Source organism: Mangifera indica, chromosome 2 (assembly GCF_011075055.1).
Source record: "Mangifera indica cultivar Alphonso chromosome 2, CATAS_Mindica_2.1, whole genome shotgun sequence".
In the NCBI taxonomy this organism is placed as follows: domain Eukaryota; kingdom Viridiplantae; phylum Streptophyta; class Magnoliopsida; order Sapindales; family Anacardiaceae; genus Mangifera; species Mangifera indica.
Genome location: NC_058138.1, coordinates 11,497,084 through 11,519,445, shown reverse-complemented (window position 1 = coordinate 11,519,445; position 22,362 = coordinate 11,497,084). Strand labels below are relative to the sequence as shown.

Genomic DNA, 22,362 nt, shown 5'->3' with positions numbered 1-22,362 from the left:
ATAATCATAAGATTCCTATTTTGGTTTTCCTACACTCCCCTTCAAGGGGGTGAATAAAGGGAAATTATTAAAAATGGCCAAAATACCCTCCTATTAAGCAACAATGCCCAAAATCACTATTTTCAAACAAAAATAGACAAATTCACTATTCCTAAGCAAAAATGCCCATGACTTTTTTTAAAATACCAAAATTACCCTTCTCTTCATTTAATAAACCTTTTCACTCACTAGAAAGGGTTAAATGAAATTTTATTAAAATTAGGGGGTATTTTGATATTAAACATTATAAGAGCATTATAAATTTCTCAATGAAATTTTAGGAATAGATAATTGAGGGGTCAAATGAAATGTTATTAAAATTTGGGGGACGTTTTGATATATCGACTCGTATTTTTCAGATTTTTGAAGAATTTTTCGATTGTTGTCATTCTAGGGTTTTTCAACATTTAGAATTCGAATTTCAATTCCGTTTTTTCGAATTTTACTGTTTTACGATATATCGATTCGTATTTTTCAGATTTCTAAAAAAATTTTCGATTGTTGCCATTCTAAGGTTTTTCAACTTTTAGAATTCGAATTTCAATTCTGTTTTTTCGAATTTTTCCGTTTTACGATATATTGACTCGTATTTTTCAGATTTCCGAAAAAATTTTCGATTGTTGCCATTCTAGGGTTTTTCAACTTTTAGAATTCGAATTTCAATTCTGTTTTTTCGAATTTTACCGTTTTACGATATATCGACTCGTATTTTTCAGATTTCTGAAGAATTTTTCGATTGTTGCCATTCTAGGGTTTTTCAACTTTTAGAATTCGAATTTCAATTTCGTTTTTTCGAATTTCACCATTTTACGATATATCGACTCATATTTTTCAGATTTCCGAAGAATTTTTCGATTGTTGCCATTCTAAGGTTTTTCAACTTTTAGAATTCGAATTTCAATTTCGTTTTTTCGAATTTTACTGTTTTACGATATATCAACTCATGCTTAATGGTAACATCATTGAAATCACATAGTCATATATAACCATAGATAAAGTATATCATACACATACGCACATACAATAAATATATACATCTAAACATAGAAATAACGATAAATAAATAATGAGTCAACTAAATATACATCTGTGAGCTACTCGATACAATGAAAATACAATTACGCCGCTAAACGTAGACGCATAGAGGTAGACGACTCTCGGGAAAAATTGTAGCTCCATGACAACACCAAACACTCAAAAAATCGTAACATAAACATGCCACAGTCACTGGAGCCCAATCCCTGTTGAGGGACATCCGTCGCTCGATGCAAAGTGAGGGAATCACGTCGTGGAGGCCTCCCTAAAGTTGTCCAAAAACTCGTCGCCTCTAATAACATAGGAATAAATGTCGTATACGGTCGCATGCGCTGCTCAAGAGTCCCTATATTCCCCGAATATGATACCTCCGAATTGTATACCGTAATCGACCACTCACAGAAATTTATAACTCCAGCGACCCAATGTGCGTTCTCGAAGTTTATAGGGATGAAAACCTATAAACAGTGACACATTTTAGTTAATTATCATTGTCATTAACCAATTGAATGTAATAGAAATATATATATATATACTATACCTGATCGACCATTCCCCATGGTTTGTACAGTAATCCCGAGGTGTACGCTGCATCAACCATCCTCGTGAAGAGCCTCGAAAACTCAAACTCGTCAATCGGTGTGGTCTGCCAACTCTTTCAAGCCATCTCAATATGGCCTCCAAAGAATGTGTGGGCAGTCGTTCAACGCTGTGAGACAGTCGACTGGCGATCGGCCTGATGCCGACGTAATAAAGCCAAAAAAGAATCCACATGCTAAAATGGTATAAACAAGTTCATGTGTTAGTTATTAATAAATATATCAAGCTTTTTACCAAATTATATAGTATAGATAACTCACATCGTCGGTCAACCACTTGCGCAACTTTACTACAAGCCTCCAAAAGCTGTCCTTCGACTTCGATCCAATGAAGTAGACATCATGTGTGTCAGAAGCCGCAGCTCTGGTATACCATGTAAGGAAAGATTCCTCACGCTGTGACGCAGAGGATGGAATCGTGGTCAGTTGTCGTTTCGCCCTCCCTTTGAGTGAATTTGTATACGAGGTGCGAACCAGCGGACCCTTCCGAACTATCTGACCATGTGTTGTACGAACCAACTGCATGATACAAAAAACTATTAATTCATTATTTCATTCTGTAAAATCATACACATTATTCGATTTATGTTACCTTCTCCATGTATGCGGGAAGAGGTTTAGCTAGAGAATCCTAAATCACAGTCAAGTCCACATTGCGTGCTTCCTCGACAGATTGCATAATTATATATAAAAACATTTTAGTGACATATATTTGTCAATTATATTTATTTACTAATTATAATTGACAAACCTCAATGTGGACGGTCTCAAAAACATCCTCTTGGAAGTCCTCCTCCTGTGAACTAATATCCACAAGCTTTTTGATTGAGCTTGGGATATCAGCAAGTAACCATAGTCGCTCGTCCTGAAAAAGAGACAAAACTTCATTAAAAAAAATATAATATTAAAGACAAATTGATCAATGATATTTCTTAAATCCCTAAACCTGGACTTCCGGGGAAGGTGTTTGGGGAGAACCCTCGATCGATAATATATCAATACTGGTTCCCTATATACATGAAAAGGACAAAATGGTAAATGATATTTCATATAAAATATAATATCATATCTAAAAGTCGATATAATGTATAATAATTATCATACCTCATGTGGAGTATCTAAAGAACCTATATGAGATCCGACCGGATGACCCTCATGAGGAAGACCCTATACGAATATATATTCCCTATATTAATCGATAACCGAAAAAATTACAAAATAAAGTTCCATTGATAAGTGACATACCTCAGCTCGGACAGGTAATGCAACAGAAGGGCTAACCGATGCGTTCTCTTGGCGACAACCCTAAGATAATAGTAATAATAACTTAATTAGTGACATTTCATAAATAACAATACTATAATATAATAATGACATTTAACAATAAATATAAATTTGAAATGTCATACGAACCTCGTGTGAGTGATGAGATGGTATTGTGGTATCAATGGGGGACGTCGATCGGATATCGTCGTCCCTCTCCTATACGAATGTAATAATAGTTGTCAGAATAATAACACTATAGACATTTTTTATAAGTAATAAATTAGAAGTGGTTTTACAACCTGAGAGACGGGGGTTGGATATGTACGCGTGACGATGTCCTCTAAACGAGTCATACGATCCTCTAATCGAGTCATCTGGAAAGAGATATCGTTACATAATCGAGACATTTGGGAAGAGATATCATCACGAAAACTCGATATCTCACGTAAAATCATAGCACCCCAGTGCGCTAATGTAGCATCTAATATAGAAATACTTGGTGCTACGAACGGGGGACACTGCTCGGTGGCATGATGGGTAGTGCAGTCCTCCACTCCAGGATGGTCTGTCGTCTGTGGGCTTTGAACTATAGGAGAACATATAGGCTGCTTCGTAACATGAGGCTGAATAGGCCCCTCATGTGACTCAGAAGACTCGACAGGTACAACTGAAGGTCCTGATGCTGGAGACGCCCCGTCTCTAGTTGCGATCGAAATCAAAGAAGATGAGGAGGAATCAGCATCGGGTAAACCCTCCTCGATCGATGATGGACGAAGAGGGAATGTGACATCCTCCTAATGATGAAGATATATAAGTCAAAATAATTGTAACATATAATGAATTAATCAACTTATTAATTAACTTGTACATACCGGATCACCAGTGAAAATATGACCTATATGAGTCTAACTAGGGACGTCTCACGTACGCCACCTAAACATACGTGGGGACGAATAGGGATCAACGAGGTCAATCCAATCGTGTAATGTGTCCAGAGTCTCATATATCCAATACTACAATATAATTATTTACGATTTAAATAAATCATTTGACATTTTTTCAAATTAATATATATAATCAATAAATTAAAACTAACCTGAAAGGCGAAAGGAAATCCATAGAGGTCATATCTACGCATCTCAGGCATCCGTCTGGAGCATACTCTATCACTCGCCTGTGACATAGACTCGTATGTCATCTGCCACATGGGAACACCCCAGGGATAGGAATTAAACCCATCCAGATGATCGACCAACTGTAAATACTCTAAAGACACTTTCTTTCATCGATCATTCCCTAACAAAACCATGTGAAGAACATACAACAAGGCCATCTTGACTGCATCAATATCGTCATCCCCCCATGACCTTGACAAGAAAACACATTCTAGGTCATGATACTGCACCTTCGGACAACCTCGAAAGTACGTATCTCTGATCCTATGACTGGAGGAGTGAGGAATATATGAAGAAATATCAATGCGTCAACTAAACGAAAGACCCGTCACCAAAACAAACTCAAACGGGGCTAAAACGAACATCAACCCCACTAATCCGAAACCAAAACTCATCTCTGGCAGAGAATCGATGTAACTGCCGTAGTATAAATGAATGAACTAATATACCAGAGAATTTGGTCTCAGGTAAACGAAGACGATACCTGAAACATGTCCTCTCAAATCGTCGTAGCTGCTCCGGGGTCAGTGTAGACATAATCCTAGATAATGCTGTACGTTGTGCACGACATATCAGATTTGTTCAGAAGTGTCTGGACTCATCGGGGATTCGCAGCTCGCTTTCAACACGTCTTCTTTTGCGAGAAATATCCTACGAAAATTTACAAAATTCGTTAGTCATTCATAAATAGCAAATATATAAACAAATGTCTTCATGAAAAAATCATAAAAAGAAAAAAAATACAAAACAATAAAAGAGGTGATTGAAAAATTTTAAAAATAAGATTTCAAGATTGTAAAACGGTGAAATTCAAAAAAAAAGAAACTGAAATTCGAAATCTAAAAGTTAAAAAACCCTAGAATGGCAACAATCGAGAAATTCTTCGAAAATCTGAAAAATACGAGTCAATATATCGTAAAACGGTGAAATTCAAAAAAATAAAACTGAAATTCAAATTCTAAAGGTTGAAAAACCCTAGAATGGCAACAATCGAGAAATTCGTTAGAAATCTGAAAAATACGAATCGATATATCGTAAAACGGTGAAATTCAAAAAAACAGAACTGAAATTTGAATTCTAAAGGTTGAAAAACCCTAGAATGGCAACAATCGAGAAATTCTTCGAAAATCTGAAAAATACGAATCGATATATCGTAAAACGGTGAAATTCAAAAAAACGGAACTGAAATTGGAATTCTAAAGGTTGAAAAACCCTAGAATGACAACAATTGAGAAATTCTTTGGAAATCTGAAAAATACGAATCGATATATCATAAAACGGTGAAATTCGAAAAAACAGAACTGAAATTCGAATTCTAAAGATTAAAAAACCCTAGTATGACAACAATCGAGAAATTCTTCAGAAATATGAAAAATACGAATCAATATATCGTAAAACGATAAAATTCGAAAAACGGAACTAAAATTCGAATTCTAAAGGTTGAAAAACCCTAGTATGGCAATAATCGAAAAATTCTTTGGAAATCTGAAAAGTACGAGTCGATTATCGTAAAACAGTGAAATTCGAAAAAATGGAACTGAAATTAAATAAAACAAATTGCTTCAAACCTAATGAAATACTTTTGCAGGAAACAAATAAGCGTTGTGTCGTCGACAGCACCAGTGCTCCTTCTCTCAAACATATAGTAGCAAAGAGGGACCTTTAGTTACGGAAATATAGATATGTCACTTAAACTTACGCCATCTCTCTACCTCTCTATTTGTATTGTTACATACCTCAATCATCTTCTTGACTTGTTACATAAGAGAAATATGCATGAAGATAGGTATATTAGAGCAAGCTATCTCACATATTTTTTCAAGGACAAAGTATGGAAGTTGATTCTCAAGTGATTCTAAATCCAATGTTAAAGTATATCTTGTACCTTCAAAATTCCTCATAAATAGTTTTAGAAATAAGATAACATCATATAAAATCATCATTATCTATATATAACAAAGATAACACCATATTCTATGTTACCTTACTAAGTATGCTGGGGAAAACATTGATTTAAAATAAAGGGAAATTATATTAAATGGTCAAAATTAAAGGGTGTTAAGCAAAATTGCCTAAAATTCTAAGGTTTCAGCAAAATTGCCCTCAATTTGGGAAATAACCAAAATGCCCTTATATATAAACCCCACGGTTTTACTGTTCAAAATCAAAGAAAATTTTGAATCTCCCACAGGTTAACGGGTTTTCGATTTTTTTGTCGACTTTTTGTGTTTTGCGGCAACCGAAAATGACAAATAAAGATAGTACATCATCCAACTTCTTGTTTGAATTAATTTATTGTTAGGATTATTGAGATTTAAGAGAGATTTTGAGGTTTGAATGTTTAGGGTTTCGATTTTGAACAATACATAAAATGTTTTGATTCTTGGTTGTTTTACTTGAATTTCTTAAGGGGTTTTGTGTTATTGGATGTGTAGATTTGAATTGTGTTAAAATTAGATGCTGAAATCACTATTTTTGGTGAGAAAATGGGTTAAATCTGCCGGCATTGCATAATCTCCCACGGGCACCCTTGGGATGGGGGAAAATTTAACGTTTTCAAAATTTTAGGGGGAGGAGGAACAGGGGGAGATCCACGGGGGTCCGTGAGAATTTTTCCACTGAACCGTGGGGCAGTCCGTGAAAATCGTGGGTTGGGTGGAAATTAACTTTTTAAAAACTATAGGGTTTATATGAGACAGACTTTGAACGACTATAAGTTTTGATCCAGGAGAAGTTACGAGGCTTGTAATAGATCAACACGAAGCTCGTTTTGAGCTCTATAACGACAACCTACTTTGCTGGTTACACCGAATTTGGAGGCCAAAATAAAACTGTTTTAATGTGTATTATGTAGTTTTTTTGTTTTATCAAATTTAGGATTTTCGGTTTTTATGATTTTGAGTTTATTTGTGACTGAGCTAGACTTTTTTGATATGTAATTTTCAAATTTGATATTTGTAATTACGATGTGCTTTTTTAGACACGTTTTACGATATAATTACGAAATTTTTTATCGATTTTTTGGTTTTTTTGTTCATAAGCTATTTAAACGTGTAGTTTTTGAAATTCATATATGTTTTTTTAGATTTTTATATAATTTTTTTATTATTAACATTCTAGATATTTCAATATATCTATTTATTCATAATATGTTATTTTCAATATAGTTTTCACGAATTAATTTTTTTCGATTCGAATTCAAAAATATAATTTTTTTCTTTTCGAATGAACCTGTAGTAATTGATATTAAGTAAAAAATGAGAGTAAAAGTGAATATTTAAGTGATATAACAAATGTATGTAATAAGAGTGAGAGTGAGGGAGTTTATATAAATATAATGAAGGGTAATTTTGGTATTTTAAAAAAAATTAGGGCGTTTTTTCTTAGAAATAGGGAATTTAGGTATTTTTGTTTAGAAATAGTAAAATTGGGCATTTTTGCTTAATGAAAGGGTAATTTGGCTATTTATTATAATTTTCCTAAAATAAAAGACATTGGCAGGTCAAGAGGAGCTTTAGAGATTAATGTAATAGTCAATCCGTACAGACGGTAAATTCCTTTGTCATGCTTCGCATTTAGCGTATTACTGTCTTATGCGGCCATATTTATTGCGGAGAAAAGAATATCATGTTAGATAATTAAACTAGTTGTAAACATTACTTGATATGTCTATGGAGTCTTTTATTCAAGTAAGAATAAAAGCATACATAAAAACAAATTTTATTAATTTATTTATATAAATAGTGGATAATGTAATTATTTATTTTTTATTTTACTTTAAAATCACCTAGTTACATACTATCATATTAGGTTATATAAATAAGTTGATAAAATTTATTTATACTTATAATATTACTCATACAATTAATATATGGGTGGATGAAAATTGGATGGTATGAAGTAATTGACCTATGTCAATTATCTTCTTACCATAGAATGTAGTGTCTTAATTGTCTAAACATGTAGGACATTCCAATTCATGCACGAAACATGAATTGCACGCTAAAGGGCGAAACCTATGTTTATACAAGTTATATTATACATGTCTAAGACAAATTATATGGTTTTGTATTTTGACACTGTCTTTGGAGAGGTCTAACAAGTATTCAAGTGATTTTGCAAGTTTGACTTATCTGCTAATTGATGTCGTCTGACTTGTCAAAGCCAATTACATCACTGACAATAAACTGGTGAATTACTCTTAACAGCTTTTGGGCAAACATCTAATACAAGAATTTGGTGATGGAACTTATTGCTTTTTGACTTTTTGAGACATGTTAGTACATTTTGTGTTATTTTGCACGTTATGTTAACAAAAACTTTTTGTTACAGGTATAATAGACATGCCAAATGCATGCCCCCACTCATGGTATGGCAAAAAAGCCTGGCCAGAAGGGCATAGCCTACTATTGTAGCAAGTTATGTCAGGGTCTAGCCTTTAGGCTTACAAGCTAACCTGACTCGACACAACACTATAGCCGTGCCCAGAAAATGAAAAATTGTATTTTTGAATTTTAAGAAACCAGAACAACTTTTGATGCTATGTCAGGCCAACGACTATTGGCTCGGCCAATAGCCGTTAGCCTTTAAAAAAAATAGATTTTTAATTTTTTTTTGTTTTTTCTTCAAAACTTTCCCTATATAACCCCCCTCCCCTTCCCAAAATTCATATATACTCACTCTGAATCTCTCAATCTATCATTCTTATCAATCTTATATTCTCTCATCAATCTTTCGTTCTGATATTATCATCAATCTCTTATTTTGAAACTCTTTGAATTCGCAAATAATATTTTTTTTATGTTTATAATTTAGTTTTCATTTCAATTTTGTCAATCAATTATTAGTTTTTATAGTTTCATTTATCAAAACACTTTATAAATGGATCTAGGGGTCAAATGATTTCAATCAATTTGAATATTATCATGTTGTCGCTAATGATGTTATTGATGATCCATGTGAAACCATAAGAGCATGAGCACCAACTAGTGAAAGTGGGATAGCCACGGGTTCGACAAGAAGAAAAAGAAAACCAAAGTTTATGGTATGAGATCACATCGATTAAATACAGGAAACGATCGAAGAAAGAGTAGTTCATTGAATAGTGTGCAAACACTATAGTTCATGTTTAACATGTGCAAGTTCGAGTGGCACAGGGCATCTTCGCTGACATATTTCAAATTATTGTAAAAAATATCCACACAAGCTTAAAGGGTAACAACAAACTATCTACACCAGATTACAATCCGTTGATCCCAATGCCAATATAATAGAAGGTCTAAGTGGTTCTATGCACATGAGAGAAATGTCCACTTTCATATATAATCAAATGAAAATGCAATAGATATGTTGTCGTTTCTGACTAATCTTTTTTTTATACTGAAGATAAAATATTATAATGAATGATGCAGAATAATGTTCAACCCACATTTACAAAAATTTCTAGGTCTACTCTTAAGTCAGACATTTTTAAGAACTATGAATTAATTAAATTAAAATGTATTGGAAAATTTTGTAATTTTAATAGTGTTATTTCAATAATTTCATATTTACAGACAACCACAAATCAAGACATAGGGTACCTATGCACAACTATCCGTTACATCGATTTTAATTGACAATTATGTAAAAAAGTAATTGAATTTAGAAAATTAGAAATTTTGAATATATACATAGTGGTCTTGCAATTTATCCAACATTAGCAAATTTTTTTTATGAATATAAAATTAATAATTATATTTTTACAATGACTTTTGATAATAAAAAAATAATGATAGTTATTAAATTAATATTGAATCATATATTTATTCCATTAATAAAATATTATTTTATATTATATATGCATGTCATATTATTAATTGAATAACTTAAGATGATTTTAATATGACTAAAGATGAGATATCAATAATTAGACATATCATCGTATACATTTCAACATCCTCATTATGAGTTCAAGTATATCATAAATTATGTAAATCAATAGGGTTAAGATGAAAAAAATTAAACACAAATGTTAAAATCAAGTGAAATTCAATATATCTCATGTTAAAAATATAAGAAAAGTATGAAGTACCTATAATATGGTTCTTCAATATCTAACTAAAAGATTTGAAAAATCTTTTTTTTTTTTTTTCACAGATCATGATTGGGAGATTGTCTAATAATAATAAATTGACTGTGGTTGAGTTCTAAAATATCTTTGGTTGTGGTAATTGATGTTTGAGTTTTTTTGGTGCATCCTGTTGACTTATGGTTAAATATTGTTGGTGTTGTTAACTGCTGTTTTCCTTTGAACAACATCCTTTATTCAGTAAATCCTTGTTTGTCATAATACTTATGATTTTGTGTGAATTGAGTAACTAGTGTGTTGCTGAGTATCTTAGTTATTATTTTTTAGCAGAAAATGTGTTTATGATTCTAAAATTGTAGCACGTTTCAGTGTTTGAAGGAAATCTGGGAAAATTTTTGGAAGTTGGTAGGTTTTTACTTTGTGTACTGTTGATGCTTGTTGCTGGTGTTTTGAACAATATTAGTTAAAAAAAGGAGTCATGTGGTATGTTTGCTATAGCACGACGTAGTAGGGTCTACCCAAATCTCGGGAGGATTTTAGTTGTAGAAAATATGAGAGGATTTCTTGAAGTTGGGAGCGTTTTTGGTTTGAGTAATGTTGTTGCTTGTTGGTGTCTTTTTCTTAACAACATAAGTTGTTGAAGAGTGATATGGTGTCTTGGCTATAACATTGACTAGTTGCTTGGAAATTTGGGAGGATTTGTTTTCTTACTGGCACTGCTCTGGAGTAGCTGTTCATTGACGAATAAAGCGTGTTGTTTAATAAAAGTGTTACTGTATGAATCGTGTTTTCACCAGTTGTTGGTACAAAAGAAATGATGCATATTTTCAATTAAACAAGGTGTGAATTAAGAAACTGATGTATTGAAAGAAGTCGTACTAGTTATTGCTCTGTCTTGTCTAACTGGTTTTCCTCTATTATTCATTATTCTTTCAAGCAGAAAACTTATAGCCTCTGCTTGAGGGAAGATAAGACCAATGAGTATTAATACTGTCCTATGTTTTGTTAAAACATATTCAATTCAAACGGAGAAGTGAAAAGAAACGGTGTTTGTGAATTAACTAAACAGTGCATGGTGAATTGACTGAGTGAAACAACCGCGTTTTGAGAGGAGTGTATAATGCTTTCTTGTGGTGCTCAGAAGACATTTTTTAGAAGTATTGAAGAGCTTGGTTTGAGGTTTTTGATTTTTTTCATCAGAAGATATTTCAGCTACTGCTAGATGTATAGGTTGTACAAACTAAGTCTGTTTGTAATCGAAATTGTTGTCTAGTCGTTTGTTTGTATAAGAAACGAAAAGTTGTATTTTTCCATCTAGTGAAGTTTAGTTGAGATTCAAGATTCCATTTATTTCTCTGTTAGGGGTTTTTTGAGAATAAAAAGTTCAAGAATTAGTGAACATGTTACATTGAGTCGATGAGAAAGCAAGCTTTTGATTATTTTCAAATCGAAACAACTAAAATGTAAGACAGGTACAAGTATAAATAAAAATTACACTTAAGCTTATAATTATTATTCAGACCGAAACAACTGAAATGAAAGGCGAGTACAGGCATAAATGAAAATTACATGAGTTGTAAGATAGAACATATGGTCTGTATGACAGTGAGAAGTAGAAGTAGAACTCCCGCAATAGTTCCAGTGCCTCTCCACAGGTTGCTGAAATAAACTCTTCTTAACGTTGCCATCTTTCTGTTCCAAGGATCCTCACAATGTTTTTTAAGCTCTTGGCACATGTTATAGTAAGAGGATGGGCTTAAACTGATATTTCGACCAAGTTTGTTAAATATTTTTGCTATTGAAGAATTGTCACCTATTGAGTTGGAAATAATTTCACTTTCAACAAGCAAATCCACATCCTTCGTAGTATCGATAAGACGATCCATCAGTTGAATGTAATTGCAAATATGAGTATCATTTGGATAATGGTACTGCTCCAAAGCCATAACATTTCTAAGTAGACATTCAACCCCATCCGCTATTTCTAATTGTGGTAGTTGCAACTCATGTTTGTGCTTTTCAAACTTTACCCTTTCAGTTTTCTGAAACTTCACTCCGGACTCATGGAGCTTCATTGCACATGGTAAATCAGGAATATATTCATAATTTTGATCTGATCTTGGATACTTTTTTAGTAGAGTACATCTTCTCCAATCAGTGAAATGTTTTACCCGAAATCGGGGATTTAATTCAATCAATTCCAAATTCTTAAAAGATCCAAAGAAACAACCAGAAATATCCATGAAGGTAGGCATGTTAAAACAAAAAGTTAACTTATATATTTCTTCAAGGACAAAGAATAGAAGTTGATTCTCAAGTAATTCCAAATCGGACGTTAAAGCAATTCTTATAGTTGTTGTTGATAAAATTGAATCACTTGTTCGTTCAAAATTCCTCATGAATAATTCTATAATGAAGATAGCATCATATAAAATCATCATTATGAAATCATAATTGTTAAGGTTAGATGTCTCTGCATAGCAATTACGTATTATATTTTCATTGTTCTGGACAAAGCTAAAAAGGTTATCTTGTTTCTCAATATTTATTCTTTCTTCAAGAAAACTTTTCATATAGCTTCTTTTTTTTTTTTCCATTTTAACCAATTCTTTTTTTCTATGGTGAAGAGGACCTATTGAAACCATTTGGGAAGTGTAGGCTTGTTCATTTACTTTACGAATATCTTTAAGTACCCTATAAATACAACACTGGTTAGGATGAAGCTCAGGCACCAAGTTTTTCTCCATGTCACTTCGCAACTCATTCACCAACTGCTCATGTTTAGAGGAAGCAGTCAGTTTCAAGTTCATTGTCCTATAGACAAACAAATGTAAAGGCAAGAGTTATTAAATTATAAAGATAAATTAATGCAACCCTTAAAAGGAAATTATTTTGTGCATGAAGTTATATGTTAAAAAACATTGTTTCACCTCACAGCTTAAATGCAATAGTCTCTCATATATCAACAGATATTTATTTGTTCATGAAACAATGCAAATTCAAATATTAAAAGGATGCTAGAACTTATTCAATCTTAAGGTTTCTAGCAACCAAATACTAGTATGACTAATGAGCAATGTAGTGAGGTCAGCATTTTAGCAAATTGGAGACCGAAGAGCCGATTATTAAACATGAATTTCGAGTAAATTTGTAACAATATTCACATCTCTTCTCATTTAGAAGAATTAATGAAATTGAATTTGAAAGAAAATAGAAGTCATCTGGATAAGATGTGCTATTAATAATATGAACATAAAGTAGTATTTATTGAGCCCATTTCTAAATCAACTTAATAAAACTCAAAAAATATCAATGGATGGACTTATGCAACACGCTCAAAATGAAATTATAAAAAATTGCTTCCAGTTCCCAACTCCTACTCAATATGCAATATATAAAAAATATATGTATTCATAAAAGGTACTACCAAATCTCTCATGTAAATCCAAATTTGTATCTCAATTTTCAATATATTAAAACTATTTTCAGATTGAAGAATTATAGAACATATAGAACTTATACTTTCGTTTTCTCTGTAAGCATATACACTCATATGCAGAAGAGATTGAATATCCCTAAGAATACTCTTTACTGCATGTAATGCATTCATGGTTTATTAAATTATTACACCAAAATATATATAAAATAAAACAATTACTTCAAACCTGATGAAAATCGTTTGCTGGAAACAAATAAACCTTGCGTCGCTCACTCAAATCTATAGTAGTCGGGACCTTTAATCACGGAAATATGGATATCGCAGGCCTCCCTTCCTCTCTATTTATATTGTTACATACGTCAGCCATCTTGTGGACTTGATGAGATCATATACTATTTGACGTACATAATTTAGAGATTTGTGTAAAATAAGTTATAATAACAATAGTAAAAACAATAATTACCCTTGGTATCTGATATGCTGACATAAGATATAATAAGTAGACAAAAAATTTGATTAAAAGTGATGGCCCTAAGTTTTGTTGTAAACGCAAACTGGTATCCATCAACTTTTAAAAACTTAAACTCTTATTTATGGACAGTTAAAATTAATAAAAACAATTAGTTTTAAAGATAAAATAATCATTTAATCAATAATATATTAAAAATAATAAAACATTATTAATTTTCCTTAGATTTAGAAAACTAATAATTTTTCCTTAGGCTTAAACTTTAAAATATTACATTTTCCTCCTTAAGGTTTCCTTCTTTTCTCCCTCCCCTTCTCCGGTCGGATTCCCTTTTCTTCCCCTTTTTCGACTTCTCTCTACCCTTTCTTCTCCTTTTCGGTGTAAAAGACTGGAGATCTCCGAACAAAGCCTCTAAATGAAGATGTCATATTCATCCAGAGACAAAGAGTCTTCATCTGGAGACAAACGTATTCATCTCTTGCTTCGTCCACAGACGAAGCCTCGTCTTCGCCTAAGTATCTATGATTTTTTACCAAGTTTTGTCTAGAGATCTCCCACCCAAGGTTCGTCTAGAGATCTCCAATTTTCGAAGTTGAAAAGAGAAAGACAAGGGAGAGAAAAGTCGGAAAAGAGGAAGAAAAGGGAGGGAGACAGAAGCTAGCCAGTGATGACGCCAAAGAAAGGGAGGAAGAAAAGAAGGAAACTCTATGGGAAAAAATAAAACATTTTAAAATTTAATCCTAGCAGAATTATTAGTTTTCTAAACTTAAGTAAGAAATAGATAATATTTTATTATTTTTAATATATTACTAATTAAATAATAATTTTATTCTTAAAACTAATAATTTTTGTTAATTTTAACTATTTATCTATAAGTAAAAAATTGAGTTTTCAAAAATTAATAGATACCAATTTGATGTTATAACAAAGCTTGAGTGGGACTAAGTCTTTTGGCCTAAAATAAAAGACTTGGCTGTTGGTAGGCCCGGAGGAGCTCTAGAGATGAAATGTAATTGCAATAAATTGCTTTCTCATGGACCTGTGAAGACAATGCCTTTTTTTAATTTTTTTTATTATTTTACAATTTTATAATAGTGTCCCCGGTTGTGTCCACATATTTTCAGATCATGGTAAGCTTGGACTTTGCCCAAATTTTGTGGTCGTGTCGATCCAGGTTGTCGTACATCTTACCGACCTTGCAGGGCGAAGCATTGAATCAAGATAAAAGGCTTGACGGGCCTGAATGAGTTCCACAGATGAAATCTAATTGTTAAACCGTACATACAATAAATTGCTTTCTTTTATGGGTAGAGATGTCAAATGAATCCAATCAGTTACCATTGTTATGCAACTTATTTTATACGAATCTTTAAATTAAATACATCAAATGGTGTGGGACCATATCAAGTCAATAAGATAATTGACTTTTGTAACTAGACATATTAATTGAATCGGACCAAATGAAGGCTGAGTCTAATACATAAAAAAAGATTTAGATATAATAAAACCTGGTTTGATACTATAGAGTATCAAGTTAGACCTATAAACTAATAAAACTAAATTTACGGTTTTAATATTAGACTCATAAATTAACTAAATCTGATTTAATATTATTTATAAAATAATTTTTTTTTTCTATTTCTGCCAACAAATCATTTTTAACTCACCAACAAATCAAAATCAATTAATTAACATGATGAATAGAAAAAACACAATCTTGAAGAATCTGTAGAAGATGGAGCTAGCTGGTAGATAGAAATTTACGAAGAGAATCATATTCTAGATTTCAATCACCGACCTGGGTGCCCTGAAGAACAATTCCCCTACCATTTTTATTCACAAATCAGGCATTAAAGAAGATTATGCCTGTTAAAATTCTCAGGTTCCATTCGCATTCTAGAATTTCGGTAAATCATATAAAAACAATAATAACAATAGATAAAAGGTGTTTATATGTCCTTTTAGTTAAAATTTATGGTTTTTTTGGTTTTTACATAGGAACTATTTGGTTTTTTTGGCTTCTGCCAACTAGGATGGCAACGGGGAGGGGCAGGGAGGGGATATCAATCCCCGTCCCCGTCCCCGTCCCATAGGGGATATCAATCCTCGTCTTCGGCCCGTCCTGTTACGGGGATAACAAAAAATCTTCGTCCCCTCCTTACAAAGAAAAGTCTCCTTCTCGTCCCCACGGAGAAAAATCCCCTCTCCATCCCCGTCCCGTCCCCACGGGGAAAAATCCCCTCCTCGTCCTGGCGGGAAAAAATCCTCTTCCCATACCCGTAAATATAAATTTCAATTCTTTTCTGTATTTCAATAAATAAAATAAATCATATTTTTCCAAAATATCACTTGCTACAAGAGTTACAAAATATTCATTGTTATTTTAGTTCAAATACAAAGTTTTCACAAAATCTAACAATATGCAATAATCAATCTCGTTATTGACATCATCATTAATCTCTTCAGGTTTTTTTAATATATTAGATTAATAGTTCAGAAATTAGTAAAAATTGATAATTGATAATTCAACAATTAGTAAAATTAAAATTATAATTTTAATAAATCATAATATAAAAGTTTCTAGAACTTATCAGTTCAAAAATTATTATATTAATATATTAGATTTAGGGGATGGGGGTGGGGTGAGGAGGGAATGAGGCGGGGCGTGGACATATGTATCCCCGTCCCCGGCCCGTCTCCGATTATGGAGATTTTTTTCGTCCCCATCCCTGCCTCTTTCCTCCTTTTTATCAGAGAATCTCTTCTCCGTTAGAGTCAGGAAGGGTCGGAACCGCTAAAGTCGGACCCAAATTATTATCTCTACTACCAACAAATCATTTTTAACTTACCAACAAATCATTTTTAACTCACCAACAAATCAATATCAATTAATTAACATGATGAATAGAAAAAACACAATCTTAAAGAATCTGCAGAAGATGGAGCTAGCTGGTAGATAGAAACTTTCAAAGAGAATCATATTCTAGATTTCAATCACCGACCTGGGTGCCCTGAAGGACAATTCCCCTACCTTTTTTATTCACAAGTCAGGCATTAAAGAAGATTATGCCTGTTAGAATTCTCAGGTTCCATTCGCATTCTAGAATTTCGGTAAATCATATAAAAACAATAATAACAGTAGATAAAAGGTTTTTATGTCCTTTTAGTTAAAATTTATGGTTTTTTTGGTTTTTACATAGGAACTATTTGGTTTTTTTGGCTTCTGCCAACTAGGGATGGCAACGAGGAGGGGCAAGGAGGGGATATCAATCCCCGTCCTCGGCCCATCCCGTTACGGGGATAACAAAGAATTTCCGTCCCCTTTCCACGAAGGAAAATCCCCTTCTCATCCCTGTGGGGAAAAATCCCCTCCCCATCCCCGCCCCATCCCCACGGGGGAAAATCTCCTCCCCGTCCTGGCGGGGAAAAATCCTCTTCCTATACCCGTAAATATAAATTTCAATTCTTTTATGTATTTCAATAAATAAAATGAATCATATTTTCCCAAAATATCACTTGCTACAAGAGTTACAAAATATTCATTGTTATTTTAGTTTAAATACAAAGTTTTCACAAAATCTAACAATATGCAATAATCAATCTCGTCATTGATATCACCATTAATCTCTTCAGGTTTTTTTAATATATTAGATTAATAGTTCAGAAATTAGTAAAAATTGATAATTAATAATTCAAAAATTAGTAAAATTAAAGTTATAATTTTAATAAATCATAATATAAAAGTTTCTAGAATTTAACAGTTCAAAAATTATTATATTAATATAATAGATTTAGGGGATGGGGGTGGGGTGGGATGGGGTGGGGAGGGAATGGGGCGGGGCGTGGACATATATATCCCCGTCCCCGGCCCGTCTCCGATTATGGAGATTTTTTTTGTTCCCATCCCTGTCCCTTTCTTCCTTTTTATCAGAGAATCCCCTCCCCGTTAGGGTCGGGGAGGGTCAGAATCGCTAAAGTCGGACCTAAATTATCATCTCTACTGCCAACAAATTATTTTTAACTTACCAACAAATCAATATCAATTAATTAACATGATGAATAGAAAAAACACAATCTTGAAGAATCTGTAGAAGATGGAGCTAGCTGGTAGATAGAAACTTTCAAAGAGAATCATATTCTAGATTTCAATCACCGACCTGGGTGCCCTGAAGGACAATTCCCCTACCATTTTTATTCACAAATCGCCTGTTAAAATTATCAGGTGCCATTCGCATTCTAGAATTTCAGTAAATCATATAAAAACAATAATAACAATAGATACAAGGTATTTATATGTTATTTTAGTTAAAATTTATGGTTTTTTTGGTTTTTAAGTAGGAACTATCTGGATTGATTTAACAAGTAAAACTCTAAGACACAATAACAGATTTATAACTATTATCAAATCATATGACAAAAGGTATTTTAAAAAAATTTAGAGATTTGAGCGTAAAAGATGAATAAATAAATATTATATAATAGATATATTTTATTTATATTTTGTAATATATATTATATATAAATTAATTAATTTATATTATATTATCAATGTATAATTTTTTATGAGTATTTTATTCAGGATCTAGAACTTGTTATGGAGAATCCGTAACAGGCGATTGTTCACCCGTGAAGCGCCCGTAGCAGGCGAGATATCCCACCGCCTACATCCGAAAATCATCCACTCGGTAGATCTGAAAATCACACACTGCTTAACAGGGACAACCAACATCTTCTCTTCATTGCGTCGTCGTCGTATTATGAAGAAATTCAAATTTCTTTGTGTTTGAATTTCTGTGGGTGAAAAGTTTATTTGCACCAACTTTCGGTGAAAAATTCTCCTTTGATTGTAAAATAATAAAAAACTCTATCTAACACATCATTATTTTATTAAATGCTGTTAAATTTTTTTATATATATTTATTATATTATTTTTTTTAAATATATTAATTTATATCGTTAATATATTATATTATATTATATAATATATATAATAATTTATTATATTATATTAATTTAATATATTTTATAATATATATTATTTTTTATTTATCTCGTATTATATCTTAAAATACCAATTATATATCAGAGAATATTTATAATCAAGAGTACTTATCAGATGCACAATTACAAGTTAACAAGAAGATTGAGACATGTAACAATATAAATAGAGAGGAAGGGAGATAGCGTAAGTTTAAGTGACATACCTATATTTCCGTGATTAAAGGTCACTCTCTGCCATTGTATATTTGGGAGAAGGAGCTCTGGTGCTGTCGACGACACAACGTTTATTTGTTTCTAGCAAATTCATCAGGTTTGAAGCAATTGTTTTATTTTATATATATATATATATATATATATATATATATATATATATATATATATATATATATATATATATATATATATATATATATATATTTGGTATAATAATTTAATAAACCATGAATGCATTAATTATTACATGGGATATTGAGTATTCTTGAGAATATTCAATCTATTCTGAATATCAGTGTAGATGCTTACAAAGAAAACAAAAAACAAGTTCTATGTTAATCTCTGTATCGCCTGCAGAAGGCCAAGGGTACCAACAATCAGAGCTAATCTAGGATTTTTTGTGGTTTTAATGGCTTTATCTAATTTATAATTTTCCCTCTTGTTTAATTGTAAAACTTGTGTAGGGTGATTCGGAATTAATATAGGCTTATTTAGTAATTTTTATATTCTTAGACTTTTATTATGTTGATTTAGAAAAGGACTTCGATAGATACTACTTTATGGGCATATTATTAACAGTACATCTACTCAACATAGCTTCCATTTACTTTCAAATTCAATTCTATTAATTCTTCTAAATGAGAAGAGATGTGTCTATTTTTATCATTTTACAACACGTATATTATTACAAATTTACTCGAAATTCATGTTTAATAATTGACTCTTTTGTATATTCTCCGGTTTGCTAGAATGCTGACCTCACTACATTACTCATTAGGCATACTGTATACTATTTGGTTGCTAGAACCCTAAAGGATTGAGTATGTTCTAACATCCAGTGGCTTTGAGAGATTTCCCTTTAATATTTCAATTTTCATTGTATTATATACAAATAAATATTTTGTTGATATATGAGATAATACTGCATTTAAGCTGTGAGTTGAAACAATTTTTTTTTTTAACATATATCACCTCATGCACAAAATAATTTCCTTTAAAGGGTTGAATTAATTTATCTGTTCATAGTTTATCAACTCTTCTCTACATTTGTCTATAGGACAATGAACTTGATGTTGACTGCTTCCTCCAAACATGAGGATTTGGTGAAAGAGTTGAGAATTGACATGGAAAAAAACTTGGAGCCTGAGTTTCATCCTAATGAGTGCTGTATTTATAGGGTTAATAAAAGTCTTCGTGATGTAAATAAACAAGCCTACACTCCGCAAATGGTTTCCATCGGCCCTCTTCACCATGGGAATAAAAGATTGGAAAACATGGAAAAGAAAAAGAGAAACTATATGAAATGTTTTCTTGAAAAAAGAATAACAATTGAGAAACAAGATGACATTTTTAGTTTCGTCCAAATGAATGAAAATAATATACGTAATTGCTATGCAGAGATATCTAAACTTAAGAGTCATGAATACATAATGATGATTTTATATGATGTTATCTTCATTATAGAACTATTCATAAGGGTGTCTGAGGGTACAAGTGATTCAATTTTGTCTACAACAAGTATAAGACAAACTTTAATGTTGGACTTGGAATTACTTGAGAATCAACTTCCATACTTTGTCCTTGAAGAAATACATAAGTTAGCTTCTTACTCTGACATGCGTTCCTTCATGGATATTTCTTGTTCTTTCTTTGGATATTTTAATAATTGTGAGTTGATTAAATTAACTCCCGGATTTTCGGTAAAACATTTCATTGATTGGAAAAGAAGTACTCTACTGGAAAAGTATAAAGGATCAAGTAAGAATGAAGGATATATTGAGGGTATGCCATGCGCTACGAAGCTACATGAGTCTGGAGTGAAGTTTAAGAAAACTGAACAAGAACGCAAGCCATTATTTAAAAAGGATGGACATGAGTTGCAACTACCACATATAGAAATAGTCGATGGGCATGAATGTATGCTTAGAAATGTTATAGCTTTGGAGCAACACCTTTATCCAAAAGATACTCATATTTGCAATTACGTTCAACTAATGGATTGCCTTATCGACGATGAAAAGGATGTGGATTTGCTTGTTGGGAGTGGAATTATTTCTAATAGTTTGGGTGACAATTCTTCAGTAGCAAATATGTTTAACAAACTTGGTCAAAATATCAATCTAAGCAGATCTTTTTACTATGACATGTGTGAAGAGCTTAAAGTACACTGTGACAATCGTTGGAACAAAGCGATGGCAACGTTAAGAAGAGTTTATTTCAGCAACTTGTGGAGAGGCACTGGAACTATTGCGGCAGTTATACTTCTACTGTTAACTGTCATGCAAACCATATGTTCTATCTTACAAGTCGTGTAATTTTCATTTATATCTGCAACCGTCTTGCATTTCAGTTGTTTCAATCTGAATAATGATCAAAAGCTAAAGTGTAATTTTCATTTATACTTGTACCTGTATTGCATGTCAGTTGTTTCATTATGAATAATAATCAAAAGCTAGCTTTCTCAGCGATGTGTGTAACATTTTCAGTAATTTCTTCTATTTTTTATTCTTGAAACTGATGCTATAACTTCAACCATTCCATGTGAAAACAAATAAACATTTGATTCTCTTGAGATTTATTAGTAAGTGTAAATCTTCAAGAAATTCTGGAAAAATACTAACAGGGCTGAAACGAAATCTTGAATCTCAAGTGAACTTTACTAAATCAAAGAATATAACTTTCTGTTTCTTATACAAAACAAGCGCTAGTTGGCAAAACGACTAGAAAGCGATTATAATTACAATTAGCATTAGTTATTGCAACCTATAGATTAGCAGTAGCTGAAATAGCTCTTCAAAACTTTAAATATGTCTCCAGAACACCATGAGAAAGCAATATACACTCCTCTCAAAAGACAGTTGTTTCACTCAATCAATTCCATCTACACTATTTCGTTAATTCACAAACACCGTTTCTTTTCGCTTCTCCATTTGAATTGAATATGTTTTAATGAAACATATTATCTTCTCCCCAAAGCAAGAAGCTATAAGTTTTCTGCTTGAATGAAGAATGAATAATAGAGGAAAACCAATTAGACAAGACAGAACAATAACTAG

At 32.1% G+C, this 22,362-nt stretch overlaps 2 protein-coding genes across 2 annotated transcripts; one reads left to right on the top strand and one right to left on the bottom strand.

The window, feature by feature from the left end:
• Positions 1–11,665: 11,665 nt before the first annotated feature.
• On the bottom strand, positions 11,666–13,936 carry LOC123196842 (UPF0481 protein At3g47200-like). Its single transcript, XM_044610986.1, has 2 exons — positions 13,850–13,936; positions 11,666–12,998 (listed from the first exon to the last, which is right to left on the bottom strand). Exon 2 carries the CDS (start codon positions 12,992–12,994, stop codon positions 11,750–11,752), a length of 1,245 nt encoding a protein of 414 aa, XP_044466921.1. The 5' UTR covers positions 12,995–12,998; positions 13,850–13,936; the 3' UTR covers positions 11,666–11,749.
• Positions 13,937–19,266: 5,330 nt separating this feature from the next.
• On the top strand, positions 19,267–21,770 carry LOC123206545 (UPF0481 protein At3g47200-like). Its single transcript, XM_044623765.1, has 2 exons — positions 19,267–19,403; positions 20,364–21,770. Exon 2 carries the CDS (start codon positions 20,368–20,370, stop codon positions 21,619–21,621), a length of 1,254 nt encoding a protein of 417 aa, XP_044479700.1. The 5' UTR covers positions 19,267–19,403; positions 20,364–20,367; the 3' UTR covers positions 21,622–21,770.
• Positions 21,771–22,362: the final 592 nt, after the last annotated feature.

Excerpts from the sequence above, each read along its gene's own strand:
- LOC123206545 (XM_044623765.1), top strand. The coding sequence starts at position 20,368 with ATGAACTTGATGTTGACTGCTTCCTCCAAACATGAGGATTTGGTGAAA.
- LOC123196842 (XM_044610986.1), bottom strand. The coding sequence starts at position 12,994 with ATGAACTTGAAACTGACTGCTTCCTCTAAACATGAGCAGTTGGTGAAT.